Source organism: Vanessa atalanta, chromosome 20 (assembly GCF_905147765.1).
Source record: "Vanessa atalanta chromosome 20, ilVanAtal1.2, whole genome shotgun sequence".
NCBI classification, from domain to species: Eukaryota; Metazoa; Arthropoda; class Insecta; order Lepidoptera; family Nymphalidae; genus Vanessa; species Vanessa atalanta.
The window spans coordinates 7373933-7392406 of record NC_061890.1 but is presented as its reverse complement, the minus strand read 5'-3'; the positions used below and the strand labels follow the sequence as shown (position 1 = coordinate 7392406).

Sequence of the window (18474 nt, the reverse complement as noted above, 5' to 3'; positions counted from 1 at the left end):
CTATATTGTGATTGTAAAATATAAATCTTTATTGTGCCAAATAAAAAGAAAATATTCATATATTTATATGTATGGATGAAATTTTTAAGTATTATTACTGACTCAATGAAACTTTCACGTATTGGTTTAACCCCATCACAATTTACTATCAGTAAAATTTATTGTCGATTTAGCTAACCCAAACATTTTTAATATTGTTTTAGATTGACGTAAACAATACAAATTATCTCTATCTATCTACCATGAGATAAAGACAAATTGTGTAATTAATAAAAACATAACTACAAGAAATGTTTTTCATTTTTTTATCCCGTTCTGATTTTATATTTTACGAGTACGTTTACCAAATCAAATGTTAGGAGTCTAGGAATTTCTATCTACCTGTGTTGCCATACCGGAATTGTATGATTGTATACACGATCTTAATTTTTATCTATCTATCTTAGATCTAGATCTAAGATAGATAGTTATTATATATATATATCTAGATCTATTTTTTTAAGGTAATGTGTAGTATATAGTATGCCCATGTGTATCTCTTGTTTACATCATCATAAAAACAAAGAAAATCAATGAGGTGGAGTTTCAAGCCTTCAATACCTAAGGAGATAATCAGCAATATCAAAATTAGTTACCTGCTTAATTTTTTTTACCAAATTTTTAATTTCCAAAAAGATTGCCAAGAACAAAGGAAATTATGGTATCGATTACTTTAAGATAAATATTGTGTAGCTTTAAATCTTGTTTTCTCTCACAGGACCAAGATGATGATTATTTGAAATTTAAAACTTAATGATAATTTACAATTTCTAAAAAAAATTAAATATATTTTCTATTTTTTAAATAGTAATTAATTATCTTCAGCAAATAATGCAATATTAAAAATGCCTTCGTTGCATAAAAGTATCATATATATATATACTAAAAATAGAAAAAGACCGAAAATGAACCCTTGTGGTATACCTATTTTAAGAACTGATTCAAAACACTTTATTCCAAACTTGTTGAATTATTCGACTTAAGTGTTCTTTTAGTGTAGTTAAAACTTTAAGTTTCATTTACTTTATCGTTTTCAAAAACTTTTTAATTGAGATTATTTTTATACGTCATTATTAATGCACCAACATTAAACATATTATCATATTGTATAATTTAATATATGTTTAGAGTAATGATGTGAATTAAACGAAACAATGGTTAAGAAAAAAAAGTAATAAGACATTTTAATGTTTTCCATTTTTCCATGGAATCTTTTTTGTTTGTTAATGTAAGTATTTTAATCCAAAAACTACTATTAAGATTTTCGGGTCATTCTGAACTGTAACAATAGCGTAAGACTTGATAAGTTCTTCCTTTAGCTAAGTGACAAACTGTACAGCCGTATTTTATTGCGTGCCGAATTTAAAACTTTTAATTCTTCTGTTATTCATATTGAACTATCATTATTTATTTACAGTTAGATTCAACGTATAATTAATGATGTATAATTTTTCGCACAATAAATGATTTTTTTACGTCGTGTGAATTACGACCCGTTTTGTACCGAAACTTCAATATGTCGATAATTCATGGATTATTATTGTATATGAATACTAAAATTAATAAAAAATAATGAAGATGATAAATTTCTGCTGGACTCTCGATGAAGCCTTAAGAAAAAACAGTAAGCTGTAATGACAAAATTATAATATACTAAATATAAATTGATTACAATCTAAAATTAATACTTTGTAAATGACTGTGATTAGTTAAAAAGACATGTTTTAATCTCAATGATATTTCATCTTAAAGTTAGTATATTTAATAAATAATAATTTGCAATTACATTCAATGTGAACATTACTATTAACGAGCGACCGGCGACTTTGAACGATTTCAATAAAACTTTTATCTCTTCTATTTTAAAGCCAAGCCTTTCCTCTGCTCAAACTACTGCTCAGCCAGTAAAGCATTTGTAATATATTCGCTTTTCTTTTCACTTGTTTTTTCGAAACGTATTCCTAGTTCAAATTCGAGCATCGTTGCTAATTATTTTTTATTGTAATCCTAAAATACCTTATTATGTAATTTTATTATTCGAAAACAATATGCACCATTAACGCTAGAAAGACAAGCCAACACTCGGTCGCTTTGTACTTTTTGATATTGACATTTTATTCAACACACGTATTCTCTCATGATAAAGAAAAAAAAGTCGTTAGTTCAAAAATCGTGTGAATGAGAATTTTGTTATCATATTGAAATATATTTATACTTCCCGGTACGTAGTCTCCACTCAAGAACTTTTTTGCTCCCTTGGCCATCACTCCTTCGAGCAATGCGCCCTGCCCATTGCCACTTCAGCTCGCTGACTCGCTTCGCTACGTCGGTTACCGTTGTGGAGACCACGTACCGGCAAGCGCAGCGTAAGGCGTCCCCCCGCAAGATGGACGGACGATCTGGTCAAGTCCGCAGAGTATCGCTGGAGGCAGGCCGCTACTCACCGTTTAAGGTGGAAGTCATTAGGAGAGGCCTATGTTCAGCAGTGGACGTCTTACGGCTGATATGATGACGATGATGATGATTGATACTGTGCCTGTATAAAGTTTTCTTCATAATAATATAAAATATAACTTTTTAAGTTTTAAGTTAAAGTGTTTACTGTACGAGAAGTAAGCATATGGAGTCGGGTTTACTTTTTATGAAAACATGATGGTATTGTTTATTTCTAACAGTGAATAAGATTTATAATTGGTTTAATGAATATATATAAAATAAAAATAAAATCGTTGGAATTTATAACGCCAATTCCAGTAAACGAAAAAAGTTTTGGATCTTCTAGTCAGACTAGGCCAGTGTGTCAATGTACATATGTTGCGTCCCACAAAATTAATATCCATGCTATTAGGGGAACCAACAATTTCGTTAAGTCTTTTGCCAAAATCTCGATGAATTCAAGAGATCCAGCAATTTATCAAACAGTAAAACATATTAAAAAATTTCAATATTTATTTTAGAATATGGAAGCTGTATCGAAACATCCATTATTACTCGTCACCGAAGAAGAAATTCTTTCAATACATGAGACTTACAATTAAGATACAAAAAAAAATCCAAATCCAAATCCAGGAAACCTAGATATAGTAATGGATTGGCAGAAACAAGATCGCTTAGTTGAAGCATTACAATACACAGGTACAGGTACAATACAATACAAAGGCCCTAAAATTGCAAAATGTTCCAAAATAGATACGACAAGATGGTTTTTTTTTTTCATTTTAATATGCTTTCAAATTAATTATATGTCATAAGATCTTATTCAACAAAACATTGAACGTAGTACCGACTTTAAAACTACTCACAACACAATATAATTACAATTAAGAACTCAAAGCTGTTGCTTATTTTGACGACGAAAGTTTAGTATATGCTGAATCCTTGGTTCTTAAAATGTTCTCGCTTTTTAAATAGTTTTTTGGAGTCACTGTCTATAATACCGTTTCTTAATAACTTTAATTTTACGTTTTCAGGACCTGATTTGATTGAGCGTTTGTTACTATTATACTCTGTTCAAGTTAGTTTGATCTTTTTGACAGACGGGCTAGTGATGAGAAACAGAAAAAATAACATACATAAATAACAGTCGATGATACGATGGAACGATGGAATGTGTAATTCAATTTAGAATTATTTTCATTTCTAATCAATTTTTTTTTTAAACTTATTTTTCTATTTAGATTTATAACAGCAAAGAGACCCCAACCAAAAGGACCCCCGTTCGTAATAATAACTTAACAATGATCTTTAATAAGGATTTTTGTAATCGATATTTGTAGCACTTACTGCCTGTTATTCGCGTCCCCACCGTCTGACCGAAGTAACATTGTACAAGCGTGTATTATTTTCAGTGTTTCTATTTAAATTTTACTTTGAAGGAATAATATATAATAGAAAAAAATCTTAAAATTTTCGGATAACGCACGAATCTTTGGGAACTTTTATATTATATGTATTTTTTTAAATATTCTTCAATTTTTTTAAGTTAATTAAGAAAATAATATGTTCGTCATTGCAAAGTTATGTTAATCAGAAAAATTTACATCTGTCAAAAAGATCAAGCTATCTTGTACAGCGAAAGGTTCTGTTGAACGATCAAAACTTATAATTGACAAAATACTAATAACGAAGGGTCTATTACCTGAACTCGTTACATTTCATTCCTTTGACGAATTTGAAACTCTATTGGACAGCGTGTTTGTATTAAGAGTTTTATTTATTCAGTCACATTATATTAATTAGAGAAAAATATTAAATATCACAAAGAATTAGTGTTAATATTATAAATGTGTTTCAGTTTGTACACATCACTGCCAAGATGAAACCCGCTCGATAATACAAGAACTACACTGCTAAGATAATAAATGAAAACATTGAAGACATGAACATATTGACCATTATGAGGTTTAGTATATTTGTTAGTATTTTTAAAACTTCGTATATACATATATATTAACAAAAATAAAAGGATTTTTAGCACGAGGTTTTCTAAAGATATTTCTAGTATTCCCATTAGAGAACTCTTACCCCTCGTTTGTTCTATTCTTGGAGTGGGGAAAAAGTTTCAACCACCCTTAAACTGCTGCAGTTGTCAATTATTTAATTTCAAGGTCACATTTAAGATGATTATTATGTTGATAACATAATTCGTATGTATTGTTTTATATTTGACCATTTTTTAAGCAAAAGAGAAATAGGATTCTGCTCCGTCTCACGTGTACCGAGTATCCTACTACACTCAGTAATCTGTCTATGTGCTTCCAATTTTTATTTGGTAACTTTAAACATAGCAAAGTCAATAAATCCTTCTTGGGGCAAGGTATCTGTTTCTACAATAAAATTTCGCAGACATTATTGACTTTGCCGTTTCATAGATTCAAGTCATTTGTAAAAAATACATTGGTAAAGAAGGCATATTATTCGATACAAGATTATATAGATGATAAAAAAGCGTGGAGTTAATGCTTGTTGACTTCCAGGCAGGAGACATAACATACATATATAATTGTATTTAACTAACATGACTGTATTTTCAGATGTTGATATAGAGTAACTACTAAGTTTCTTGCCGATTCTTCTCGGTAGAGTTTGAATTCCGAACCGGTGGTAGCGTCACTTAAAATAGTTTGTTAAATGACGATTCAAAAGTGCTTGTAAAAGCCTTCTTGAATAAAGTATATTTTGAGGTTTTGAGTAAAGAATTCTAATTCCCTTCCAGTTAGCAATTTCTATGTTACGTCTGTTACGTCTAGATAGCAGTTGTGAGATCGCACCACGAATAAAGTTTTCAAGATCGACAGATTTTGGATTTGAAGAATATGAAAGGACATATGATATCAAAAATTAATCCAGTATTATTAAAAAAAGCAGAATTTCTTTGCACGGTTATATATATATTTTTTTACTTTAATTATAGGATTTATCCTAAATCCTTAAACGTGGTAAAAAGAAGCAAATCTCAAAAAAAAATCTCTTTTTTAAGTCATTCATTTTTCAAATAACTATTCAAAATATTCATTAGTTTCGGTTTTCGTAAATTTGTAAAATCTTATTCTGGAGGAAACATACAAATTAAAAATAAAAGGCATTCGTCTAATAAACGCTCCGCCTTTTGTGGATCTATTTATACGTCTATTAAAACAAGTTCTCGATAAAAAAAATAGCGAGTCGAATTTATGTGCAACGCGCGTGTGAAGATCTCTATCAGGAAATATCTAAAGAAATCTTACTAAACATTACGGTGGTGATCAACCAAGCTGTCAAACGTTAGCCGGTACGTGTGATTTATTTATGTTTTAATTATTATTATTATTATTATATACATTTTTTCCCAATATAATAATAACACTATTAGTTTTACAAGCGATTTTATTTTAAGATTCACGTTCACTTATAATACTCATTATTTAGATCGAAGTTATTACTATTAAATTGAATATATTTAGACGAAAAAATTAAATAAGCTACAGACTTCTAATCTCATGTTATAGGCTCATGACATAATAATATATATAAAATATTTGATTCACATTAAATCTCATAGTGCCCTTTTTCAAGATCCTTTACTAAGTTTATTAAGAGTTCCTTCAGATAATACTTAGTAAAATTAAATTTTAAAATTAAGGCAGTTAATAAATAAAAAGATAATAATAAAATAAATTAAATAATAACAATAAGCAAGCAGTCAAAGAAAAAAGTATAGTATTTAAATATAGTCTATTAAAATAGTTAAAATGTAACTTGAAATAATTTATGAGTAGGAAATAAAAAGTTTTTTATTTTATTTATATTTTCAGAGCAATGTAAGATTTATTTTAAAACTGATGAAGCGAAGGAGATAATTAAAAGATCTAGTAAACTTGTTTCTAACGAATCAAGACGAAGTTCGATTAAATTGAATGAAGAATATTTAGGCACACCGGGTTCTTTTAAGCAAATTAATATAGACTAATTAATAAACAAAAGCCGAGAGCCGAATGGCCCAGTAGTTAGAAAGCGTGCAGCTTAACCGATGATTTCGGTTTCAAACCCAGGCAAGTACCACTGAATTTTCATGTGCTTAATTTGTGTTTATAATTTATCTCGTACACGATGGTGATCGCATTTTTAAATTTAGACCGATCATTATTGTTGTAATATTGACAAATAACCAGTGTTTATTAGTTATTATAAATCAGAAGAAAAAAAAAAAAAAAAAAAAAAAAAAAAAAAATTTAATTGATACTTATTTTTAAATAAATTTTTGAAGTCGCATTTTTGAGTTATTTTGAAAAAATCTAAAAAACGTGGTAACTCAAAAATGGTTTACTTTTGCATTATGCATATGGCGGTTAAAATTATCGCAAATAATCACCCCTATTACCTCCTATCGGGAATACCTTGAATTACCAATAACCCTGTATATTACATTAAAAGATATATATTATAAATACATACTTTTGAGAGTATAGAACTCTTCAATCTGCGTGATTTTCATAAAACGATGTACAGAGTTTTTGCTTCACATAATAATTTGAATATTCTATCAAAAGCGTCACGATATAAATGCAAAGCAGACAAATTATAATACTTAAAATAAAAATACGAAATACAATTCGGTGTTGATCTTGAAACAAATAAAGAGCTCATTAATTTATTTTTAAAAATAATTTTTTCGTCTTATACGTTAAACGCACATCGATTCTCAGATTATTGCTTTTGATAAAATAATGACGTCCTTACATAACTGAATAGACTACGAATTGGACTTCCTGAACTAAGCGACCATGTCTGCCGTAATGTAATGTAATGTACTAAAAGGACATGTTTTTTAAGGCTCTAAATTATATATATATATTTGCCAAATTCTTGTCTGCTCTTAAACTTCAATTTAATGTATTTTATGTAATGCTTAACTTAATAATATTGTTATAATAGTAGGCCTTGTGGTAGGGCTTTGTGTAAGCCCTTGTGTAAGGTAACAACCGCTCATCAGATATTCTCATTAAATATTAAACAGAAATACTTAGTATTATTGTGTTCCGATTTGACAGTGACATTACAAATTAACATCAAAGTGAAAATCAGAAATATTCATTCAATATAGAAGCGTTACGCTTGCTTATTGATAGTCAAAAATCTAGCACCGGTTCGGAAATTAGCACCTCGGACCTGAGAAGAGCCGGCGAAATAAACTCAGCGAAATTTTTTTTTTAATGTATTTTTTTACAATTATTGTTTTCGTACAGGAGATTGGTGGTGCATTGGCGATGTAAATGGTTAATATTTCTTACAGCCCTATTGTATATGGGGCCACTTACCAACAGGCGGGTTGTTTGATCGTCCGCTTATCTATATTATTAAAAAGTTGAGCCTCATGTTCATTCAATGTTAGCAATCTATGCTGAATATATGAAATGATTTACGGACGGAAATCGAATCTCGACCCATAAACGACAACTCGTATATACAAATACCTAAATACACTTAATCTGATTAATTTGAAGCTTTAGATAGCTGTTTGAACTTACGTAAAGGGTCATGTCCTTGATCGATAAACGTAATGACGTAAGTGACGTGATAATAATTTCAATTTTTCAACAAAATAATTCAACTAGTATTGAATAAAGACTGAATTTGAAAAATAGAAATATTAAAAATAAACCCTGTCCAACTAAAAACGGCCAAGTGCGAGTCGGACACGTGCACGAAGGGTTTCGTAATTTCTTTATAAAAACGGCAAATAAAATCACGTTTGTTGTAAAATAGGGGGAACCTTTAATTATTTTATTTTTAAAGTGAATATATAATTAAATATTCTGTGAATGTTTCAAGCGTTTAACTGTTGCATTTTATAAATATCGAGCAAAAACGAGCAAAAAAAGTCATGTTTGATGTATGGGAGTATCCTCTTATATTTATTTTATTCTGTTTTTTAGTATTGAAAATTTAAACTATCTAACTATCACAGTTCAGGAGATACAGCCTAGTGACAGACGGACAGCGGAGTCTTATTCATAGGGTTCCGTTATACCGTAAGTACGGAACCCTAATAGCTCTAGAACTTAATTTTCATCTTATGACGTAACACTTGTATTAAAAGGGATTGCAGGTAAATAGTCCGTTTATACATGAAAGATCTAATCGCGCACAAGTCACGTCCATAGAACGTCGCCTAACATGTACTCGTAGACTACATTCTACATGAGTTTGGTGAAATAATCTGTACGCTGTCAGCAAAACGACACACTAAGCTAAGACTTCAATTGAATCGAACATCAGCTTGCGACAGGAAATATAAATAAATTTACAGGTTAGTAATATCAATCATTATTGTTTATACGGAATGTAATTTTAATTTATAGTTTTAGTAAGGTTTGAAATTTCGTTTATATTCTTTGGGAAAAAAAGATAGAAATTAGAATTAATCTTACATAATATATGGACCACCATTATAGATAGATATCACATTATGTTTCAAACAAAATTTACATTTATTGATAATCAATTTTATTATCATTTTCACTTTGCCATTGCGAAGTATAATTGGTCCAGTGAACTCGGAAATTTTAATCGATGGCTGCGTGTTCAAACCCGTGCAAGAACCAGCGAGATCATTGAGTTTGCTTATAACAAGTCAACCTGAATGTGTATGTTAGTGTAACAAAATTCTGTTACGTGTGTATACATCCCGCGGTATTTATGCAGCGTTGTGAAATAAACTAACTTTCTTTCCAATAAAAGCCTATACCCAATACAGTGCGAGACAGGAGGACGATTCGACTATCAAACTGTCTTCATCGCAATCGAATCGAAATATAATCGTTGTTGTTTTAAGTTTTAAGTTAAGTCGAAGTTAGATCTGAATAGAATCGGATAAATATCGTGGCCGTTATGAGTTAGTAAAATTGTTACTGTTGAGAAATGTATTCGTGAAAATAAAACAAAAGGTGTATAATAACACTATATGTGGTAAATTATTTGGCTCGATATTTAACATATATAAAAATTATAATTCGGTAACCTACAATATATCTGTGGGAAGGCATTCCAGTGTAAGTCGTTTGTAGTGCGTGGACTGCGGCGGCGCCTGGCACAGGTTCCTCCAACGCAGGAGCACACCAACCGGCCTCTTTTAGAAAACCACCTGTCGATAAAAATATATTATTAGTACTTTCTGTATCTTACAATATCTTTAATGTACATATTATGAATTAAATATATAGGAAATCTATTATGTAATATACGTCTTACGTCATTGGTAGGAGGACAGGCAGTTGTGCCATAATGATAACTGATATAACCTATTTTTATATATATTATATATTATATATGTTATTTTATATATGTTAACATATTAAGCATTTCTTAAATCAACATGTGCTTGGGAGTTAAGACATACATAACGTGACACTGGCTCACTCATCTCTCAAACCGTAACAAACAATACTAAGTATTAATATTTGAAGGTAGAATATATCACGATTGGATGATACCTATCCAGGGCTTACCAAATAACATAAATATTCTAATTTATTCTATATAACAATTATATGCTAAGAATATATTTAACACAGCTTATTGAATTAATATTCACGATTTTTAGTTAGCAATCCCGTATCAATAAAACTGGTAGCCAGTAATTCAGCTTAACTTAAATGGTGGCGACGAACCGGCTCTAACCAGTTAATGTCACAAAGAAGGCCACCGATAACCTAGACATAGTATTTCTTACTTCGATGTAATCACAACTGAGATAATAATGAACATAATTAAAGTCTATTAAATGAAACATTAGAACGGCTACTTTTATTCTAATTATAAAACAAGTATATACAAACTATTGTAATGACATATAATTCCCATTGTGTTATTAAATTAAACGTCTATTTACAGCATCTGTACACATTGTCCGTTTCTATATTTACTAGAGAATTATATCGTATTAGGTATATATATATATATATATATATATATATATATATATATATATATATATGTGTATATACGTTGCATAAATAATACCTCTATCGTATGGATCCTTTGACAAGTCTGCAGTTTGTAAATCAGTTAACCTCGTCATTCAGTCAAAATCAAAATATTCTATAATCAAGTAGGCTTATAAAAACACTTTTGAATAATACAACCGGTTCGGAAATTAGATTCTACCGAGAAGAACCGGCTAGAAACTTACTGGTTACACTTTTCCACCAATCTATATGAGTGTAATATAGGTAATTTTATTTTATTTTTATTCTAACTCGTTATTTCTCCGTTATTGTTCACACAATAATACGAAAATACATTTATATTGTCAAGAATCCTTCATCTTCCATAAACAACAGATTCGTTTATAATACCATCAACGTTTGTATGGTACACAAAAATAACTTAAAAAAATATTTAATTCCAATCCTCTATAAAGTGTCAACCGTAAGTTCCTTTGAAACTTTATGCAAGGCCGACAAGACCCAAAGGTAGGTACTACCCACGTTGTGTTCCGATTTGAAGGGTGAGTGAATGTAAGTACAGGTATAAGGCTGTAAGAAATATTAACCATTCCTTACATCACCATTATGCCACCAACCTAGGGAACGAAGATATTATGTCCCTTGTGCATGTAGTTAAACTGGCTCCCTCACCTTTCAAACCGAAACACAACAATACTGATTACGGCTGTTTGGCGGTAGATTATCTGATGAGTGAGTGGCACCTCCTTAGACGGACTTGCACGAAGCTCTACCACCAGGTAAACCGCCTATCTATATCGTAAAAAAATATACAATAATTATGGCTTTTTTTTTCTTCAAATATAAACTGGACCAAACGGAGAGTATACCATCCCAAACAAAAATATTAATTTTCCAAATCGGTTCGGATAATTCTTTTTTTGAAGACAATTATAAAAAAACAAAAAAAAAATTCTGTGTATATTTTTAATTCAATAGCAACCTTTATTCTACCAGTGCAAAGCGAGGTCAGGTAGCCTGATGATATAAGTAAAGGTCTTTGCTGAGGAGAAGATTTGCAGCTTATTCATTGATGATACTCTTAAACATATGGTGGTTTACACGTGCCAGAATTTAAGTCAACTCACGCAGATTAATGATAATTTTCAACACCAATTACGTGATACATTATCTAAAGGAGTACATAAAGGTCTCAGTGGTTTGCCACACTTGCTCAGAACAGAACACGCGACAAAGTTTAAACTCAACTATTACTAGTACTTGAATAGTCTCTCTGCTGGCCCTTACTCTCATCTCCCTTTTGAAGAAAAGGTTTGGAGTTTATTCAACCACGTTGTTCCAATGCAGGTTTGTGGATGCATATGTGACTAGTGAAATGATAAATATGCGAGATGAATTATAAACACAAATTAAGCGTCAATATCGCAATGGTTTACGAACCGCCTAGCGATGTAAAAAGTCACAGGATCGATCTTGACACCTTGGACTATTTTCGTCCTCATTCCTAACACAAGTGGATAATCTTAAAAGGAATATTAGTAATTCCTTATAGGGTCATTGCTACTATAGTATAAAAAAAAAATAAGCAAGAAAATTCAGTTAAGATTAATGTGTTCTAATCACTGGTCAATCTTGGCTATTTACTAGACCAGTCGAAAAAAATTACATCATTATACTTCGTAATTCAGAATTCGTCTCGCTCATTAATTTCAGCTGATTAAGAAAAATATGTTTTATTGTCTTGATTTTAGATGATGGAAACATTATCAAATAATCCTTTGCTAAAAGTAAGCGATGCTGAGATAGCAAAGATTCGCCGAGATTACAATTTAGACACAAACAAAATTAAGGAAAACTTAGACGAAATCGAGGAATGGTGTAAGAAACAAAGTCACTTAGAAGGCGCCGTGCAATACCTGAGTATGTTTACATATTTAATTTTTATATTTAGAAAAAGGTAAAGGCGATAATTTGTCTGCCATTGTGCTCATGTATTTTTTATATTATTAATCTATATATATAATAAAATTGAAATGTCTGTTTTTAATATTAAAATAATCGCCTTTTACTAAATGCATATGTATGTATACACGGTACATATACCAAATTTACATTTTTTTTTTCAAATTTTGTCTGTCTGTCTGTTTGTTCCGGCTAATATCTGGAACGGCTGGACCGATTTTGGCAGGACTTTCACTGGCAGAAAGCTGATGTTATGAGGAGTAAGTTAGGCTACAACGATAACTTTTTTGTTAAATATAAACACGCGAACTCGCGGCCACAACTAGTATATAATAAATGTTCAAAAACAAATCCATTTAGCGCCTTTTTCTTTTGTGTTTGCTAACCGTATTTTTTTATTGAAAAAGAGTTATGCAATTTTATCCCTTATAATATAGTACATTATTTTGTCTGTGATTTTTTAAATACAAAATACATTTCGTTTCAACCGGGTGTTCTATGACAGCTATTTTTAAACTTATTCTTTGTTATTATTTCTTTAATTCACAAGTGGTTTATTTACTATAACGTTTTCTAAAACGTGATGCATCTTCTGGTATTATTATAATATTTATTTAATTAGTCGTTTTCTTCAATTAGTATTCTCATTTATGAATATAATTATATATACTGTTTGCAAGAAGTATTAAGAAACTAGTAACGAACTATATTATCATGTTTGATTACTTGCCAATCGAACACAGTCTGGTATTTGAATGATTGCTAAGTATACCCAGAGGCTTTAGGAAAATTCGATTCGAATGAATAATGCTGAGAACATTTCAAGGCCACTTAGATTATAATTCTAGACATAATACTACTATAACAATAATATATACTCACACATAACAAGCACACACATACATGCATATGCATGAACGCGCGCATGTACGGTGTACACATAACGTTTCATTTTAATCCTTAATATATTATTAATTCGATTTTTAATAAATTAATATATAATATTAACTTTTTGCATTTTCTTATTTATTTTTTTTTAATTTAATTTACAACATCCACGGGCTCACAATTACCCGTGCTTTTTTTTTACATTTTATTCTTATAAACTTTGGCGTTATTTTATATTTTTGCTGAACATCAGCAGATTTTTTATTTATTTTTCTTATTTATTTATTCGTATTATGGTTTTATTTACGAGTAAACAATTTTTAATGTATTTATTTTATGTGATAGTTGGGGGGGGAGCACAAATGGGCCAACTGAATATAATTGGTCAACAGTGTCCATAAACAATGGCGTTGTATGAAATTTTAGCCATACTTACATTGCCAATGCGCCACCAACCTTGGGAGCCAATACGCTAATTCCCTTGTGCTTATAAAACCTATCAATTTGACATACAACAATTCACAATATTGCTCAATATATACACATACAGATGTTCACAAAGACATACGATCAAGTAAACTGTTGGATAATATTATAAATATAGCCTTCGTGTGTGTGTATTTATATAATTGTGTGAGTGTTGTATATTTTCAGATCGTGATATAATGGAACGTATACACATTTTAGCAAAAGGATCAGTCGAAGGAACGAAAAAAAAAATTGATAAAATATTGACGACTCGGGGCTTGATACCAGAAATAATGCTTAACAAATCGATCGATGAATTTAATAAATTCCAAGAAAATTTGTAAGTTATCGACTATTTTTGTATCTTATTTATATAGAAAAACAATTCAAAATGTGATGATCTAAGAGTTTTGTTTACATTTGTTTTCTTTGTCACTAAAATAAAGTACGATTTTCAGAATTTTCATAACGCTGCCAAATCTAAGCCCGGTTTGTCATTCGAGAATATTCGTGTCGCAAATAACAAATCCAAATATAAATAATTTCAGTTTCTTAACCTTCTTAAGATATTGTTTTATGGTAAGTATAGATTTTATTTTTTTCTATTAATTATATACGATTTGGTAGACAATGGTTTGGTTTACTTTGTCCTATGGCTTTGTGCAAGCCCATCACCACCATCTACCACCAGTTATTCTTCTGCCAAATATGAATACTTAGTATTGTCGGTGTTGTTGGTAAGTGAGCCAGTGTAACGACATACACAAGGGACGTAACATCTAAGCTGCCAAGTTGCGCTGTGGCAATGTAAGGAATCTTTAATATATCTAACGACGGTGGTGACCACTTACCATCAAGTGGCCTATTTGATCGTCCACCTACCGATACCATAAAAATAGTCATAATAACAGAATTATTCTTTGTGATTTCAATCTAGCAAATAAGGCCTAAGGAAGGTAAACGTCAAGCAAATGGCCTGCCTTACAAATATTCTATAATTATGTTTTTTTTTTTTAATATATGACATGATAAATGGCATGGGATAAAGACAAGCATATTAGTAGGCTTGATGGATCGGTAAAGGCGGGATTGCTGTGATTGATTCAAATACTTGCATTATCTTTTTTCAAATAAAAATAATATAACGACACGTCTTGATTATAAAATGTCAACTTACTAATATATACATAAATTATTTAAATAAAATGTTAAAATAAATTGTTTACCACCATGACATACATAAGACTTGACCAAGTTTAGACCCACGATCTATGGTCCAACCGTTCTTACCATTGGGTTACCTAGAACCCACGGTTGAAAAATCTCTTTTAATAGACGGTTATTATTGATAATTACTTACGACGATTAACGATGTAAGGAACTATAACTGCATTTTTATAATAGTCTTAAAATTCCAGATCGGTGAATACAGATTATATTTCGAATATAGTATGTCCGACAGATTCATTGTGGATCTGAAAAACGTTAATATGAATATTATAGCAAAAATAAATCCAGTGCTTTTGAAGAAAGGAGAGACGTTATGCACGGTAAGATAAATTTAATAGTACTTTTAAAAACGGATAAACAATGAAACATCGAAAAAAAAAAAGACACACACATTGACATGTTCCTTTGTTTATTGAAATCTTGGCAGACAGGCAAATGGACCATCTAATCTTGACGTCCTCCGTGGTCGAGTAGTGTGTACACCGGTTTTCATGGGTACGCCACTCCAAGGTCCCGGATTTGATTCCCGGCTGAGTCAATGTAGAAGAAGTTCATTAGTTTTCTATGTTGTCTTGGGTCTGGGTGTTTGTGGTACCTTCGTTACTTCTGATTTTCCATAACACAAGTGCTTTAGCTTCTTACATTAGGATCAGAGTAATGTATGTGATGTTGTCCATTATTTATTAAAAAAATATATATATGGGACGATCAGAGTTGTAATAACAGAGTTGTAAGTGATCACCCATGATCATTGGCACGGTAAGAAACAGTAAAAATCCCTTCAATCGAAAATACGCTACCAAGCTTGGGATCTAAAATGTTATATCACTTTTTTTTATGGCATTGGTTGGCGGACGAGTATATGGGTCACCTGATGGTAAGTGGTCACCACCGCCCATAGACACAGACGCTGTAAAGAAATATAACCATTAACCAAACATAACCATTCATTACATCACCTATACGCCACTTACCTTGGGAACTAAGATGTTATGTCCCTTTTGCCTGCGATTACACTGATCACAGGCACAAGGGTCACACACTTACACTTCTAACTGGACTACAACAATACAGATTACTGTTATTTGGCGGTTAAATATCACTTGTGCCTTTAGTTACATCAGACTGGAACACAGTAAGTACATCTGTTACACGTCAATATTTTAGTTTTTAACTAAATGTGATGTTATAATTAAAGTAATCACTGCTGAACAAGTATACTCTCCTATTAGGTAGAAGGCAGAATTTCATTCAAAGTGTGCAACTTTCAGATATTATAAACATGAATTATGATCCCGCAATTTTTGGTTAATATTCGCGCGATTAAATCCCTGAGCTCTACTTTCTATTACCATATTATAAATCCATATTAATCTTTTTATTTAAAACAGTGTGTTTTATTTCAGGAAGCATATGGAACCAAAATTAAAGGAATCCATTTTGTTAATGCTCCGCCATATGTTGATAAAATTATAAATTTATTGAAACAAGTTCTTAAAGAAAAAATATCAAGCAGAGTCTATGTCCACAGTTCGTATGAGGATCTACAGAAAGAAATACCTAAAGAAATTCTTCCGAAGGAGTATGGTGGTGATTCGACGAGCTGTGCTGAATTAGCAGGTAATAATAAACATACTTCGCAGTACTGTGCCAGTGTCTTTGGATGGTGGTGATTATTTACCATCAGGATGTCAATTAGTTTCAGAAGCTTATTGACGTCGAAGGACAAGCGAATGGTGATCGTTATGATGATGAGAATATTACCAATAACTTAAAGTAAAAGTATCAGCTTGTAATTAAATGCAGCGTTAAGACCGCCTATCCTTTGAGAGCCGAGATGACCCAGTGTTTATAACGTGTGCATCTTAACCGATGATTTCGGATTCAAACTTAGACAGGCACTACTGAATTTTTCATGTGCTTCATTTGTATTCATAATTCATCTCGTGATTGGCGGTGAAGGAAAACATCGTGAGGAAACTTGCATGTGACTAATTTCAACGAAATTCGGCCACATGTGTATTCCATCAACCCGCATTGGAGCAGCGAGGTGGAATATGCTCCACACCTTCTCTTCCAAGGGAGAGGAGGCCTTAGCCCAGCAGTGGGAAATTTACAGGCCGCTAATGTAATTCTTTGAAAGAGAAGATTATGTATAGCATAAATATGGTAATAATATAACTTAAAAAGTTAAAGCAATATTATTATTTTACAGAACAATGGAAGGAATATTTGAAAACGGAACAAGCTAGAACAATCTTGGAAACATCCAATAAACTAATCAGCGATGAATCAAAGCGATGTTCTATTAAATTCAATGAAGAATATTTGGGAATGCCAGGTTCATTTAGAAGATTAAATGTGGATTGAAGTTTGAAGAAGATTTAAAGAAACAAAAGTTTAGTTATATTAAATGTTAATTACGTTGGGCTCAAAAAACAAACTCATTGCAAAATCAATAATCAGTAACTAAAATTGGTTTTGTGTCTTTAATGACACCAGTTTTAGCTGTATTTAATGTTCCATACTGATAGAGTGTTAGACTGTAATTGTTTCTGATATAATCTATAATTTTGTCCACCTGATCTGTGTCACCCTTGGGAGTTAAGATATTACGCCTCTCGGGTCTGTAGTTACACTGGCTCTCTCACCCCCTTAAAATCATACCGGAACAATTCTAAGTGTTACTGCTTGCCGGTAGAATAGCTAATGGATGGCACCTGTGTTAGTTCTGACTAGGTTTTTCTAAAGAATTTATTAAATTCATCTAACGACAAATAAAAATCTGTTGTCGAAAGTAAGAGTTGCGGATCCTATTTTTAAGATACCATTAAATGTCGTTAAGATTTTTCGAGCGTAGTCGTTCTTTGATCTCAACTGTATATCGTTGATACGTAAATAGAAAGTGTCCATTAAATAAAGGCCAGACGAATAACTATAATTATGAGAATTGAATGAAAAGTCCAGGTGCGGGAGGATAGGGGAATTGAAATGATGAATGTGGCATGACAGGATTCAGTTCCTAACGTGATTTATAGTGTCAAATGTAATGTGTGCTGTTATTATTTCATAATTTGTCAACTTAAGTATCTATTTGTTAAAATTGTAATAAATTTTGGGATAATAATGTTAAAATTATATGTTTTTTCTTTTTATACGAAGCTTAAAGAAAGGTACCCAAACCCCTTACTTGGGTGATGTTCGTTCCCATAATCGTGTCGATATAACGACCCCCAATTGCTTATATACTATTCTGGTTAGTATAGTATTTAAGCGTCTGGAGGAGCAAGAGTACCTAACATCTACATAATCGTGTATTTTGCTTCAGTGTGATCTCAAAAAGTTTATTATAAAATAGCGATAAAAAAAAGTCGATCCATATATTACAAGTAGGTATAACAAATAAAGGAAATTGAAAACAATAGAGGCAGAATTATAATTA

At 31.1% G+C, this 18474-nt stretch overlaps 1 protein-coding gene across 3 annotated transcripts; it reads left to right on the top strand.

Moving 5' to 3' along the window:
* Positions 1-8659: 8659 nt before the first annotated feature.
* On the top strand, positions 8660-18103 carry LOC125071789 (alpha-tocopherol transfer protein-like). Of its 3 annotated transcripts, none has more exons than XM_047682164.1 (8): positions 8660-8827; positions 11481-11831; positions 12236-12404; positions 13989-14142; positions 14261-14381; positions 15221-15352; positions 16439-16652; positions 17248-18103. In XM_047682164.1, the coding sequence occupies exons 2-8, from the start codon at positions 11826-11828 to the stop codon at positions 17400-17402; spliced, it is 951 nt and encodes a 316-aa protein (XP_047538120.1). In that variant the 5' UTR covers positions 8660-8827; positions 11481-11825; the 3' UTR covers positions 17403-18103. The 3 variants fall into 3 exon arrangements, with proteins under 3 accessions (XP_047538120.1, XP_047538118.1, XP_047538119.1); XM_047682162.1 differs by having other exon boundaries at positions 16424-16652; XM_047682163.1 differs by lacking the exon at positions 11481-11831 and having other exon boundaries at positions 16424-16652.
* The last annotated feature ends 371 nt before the right edge of the window (positions 18104-18474 follow it).

What these genes read in the sequence shown, in the direction of transcription:
- LOC125071789 (XM_047682162.1), top strand. An exon ending in AGGCGCCGTGCAATACCTGA is followed by an intron (nt 12,405 to 13,988) that starts GTATGTTTACAT and finishes GTATATTTTCAG; the next exon opens with ATCGTGATATAATGGAACGT. An exon ending in AAGGAGAGACGTTATGCACG is followed by an intron (nt 15,353 to 16,423) that starts GTAAGATAAATT and finishes TATTTAAAACAG; the next exon opens with TGTGTTTTATTTCAGGAAGC.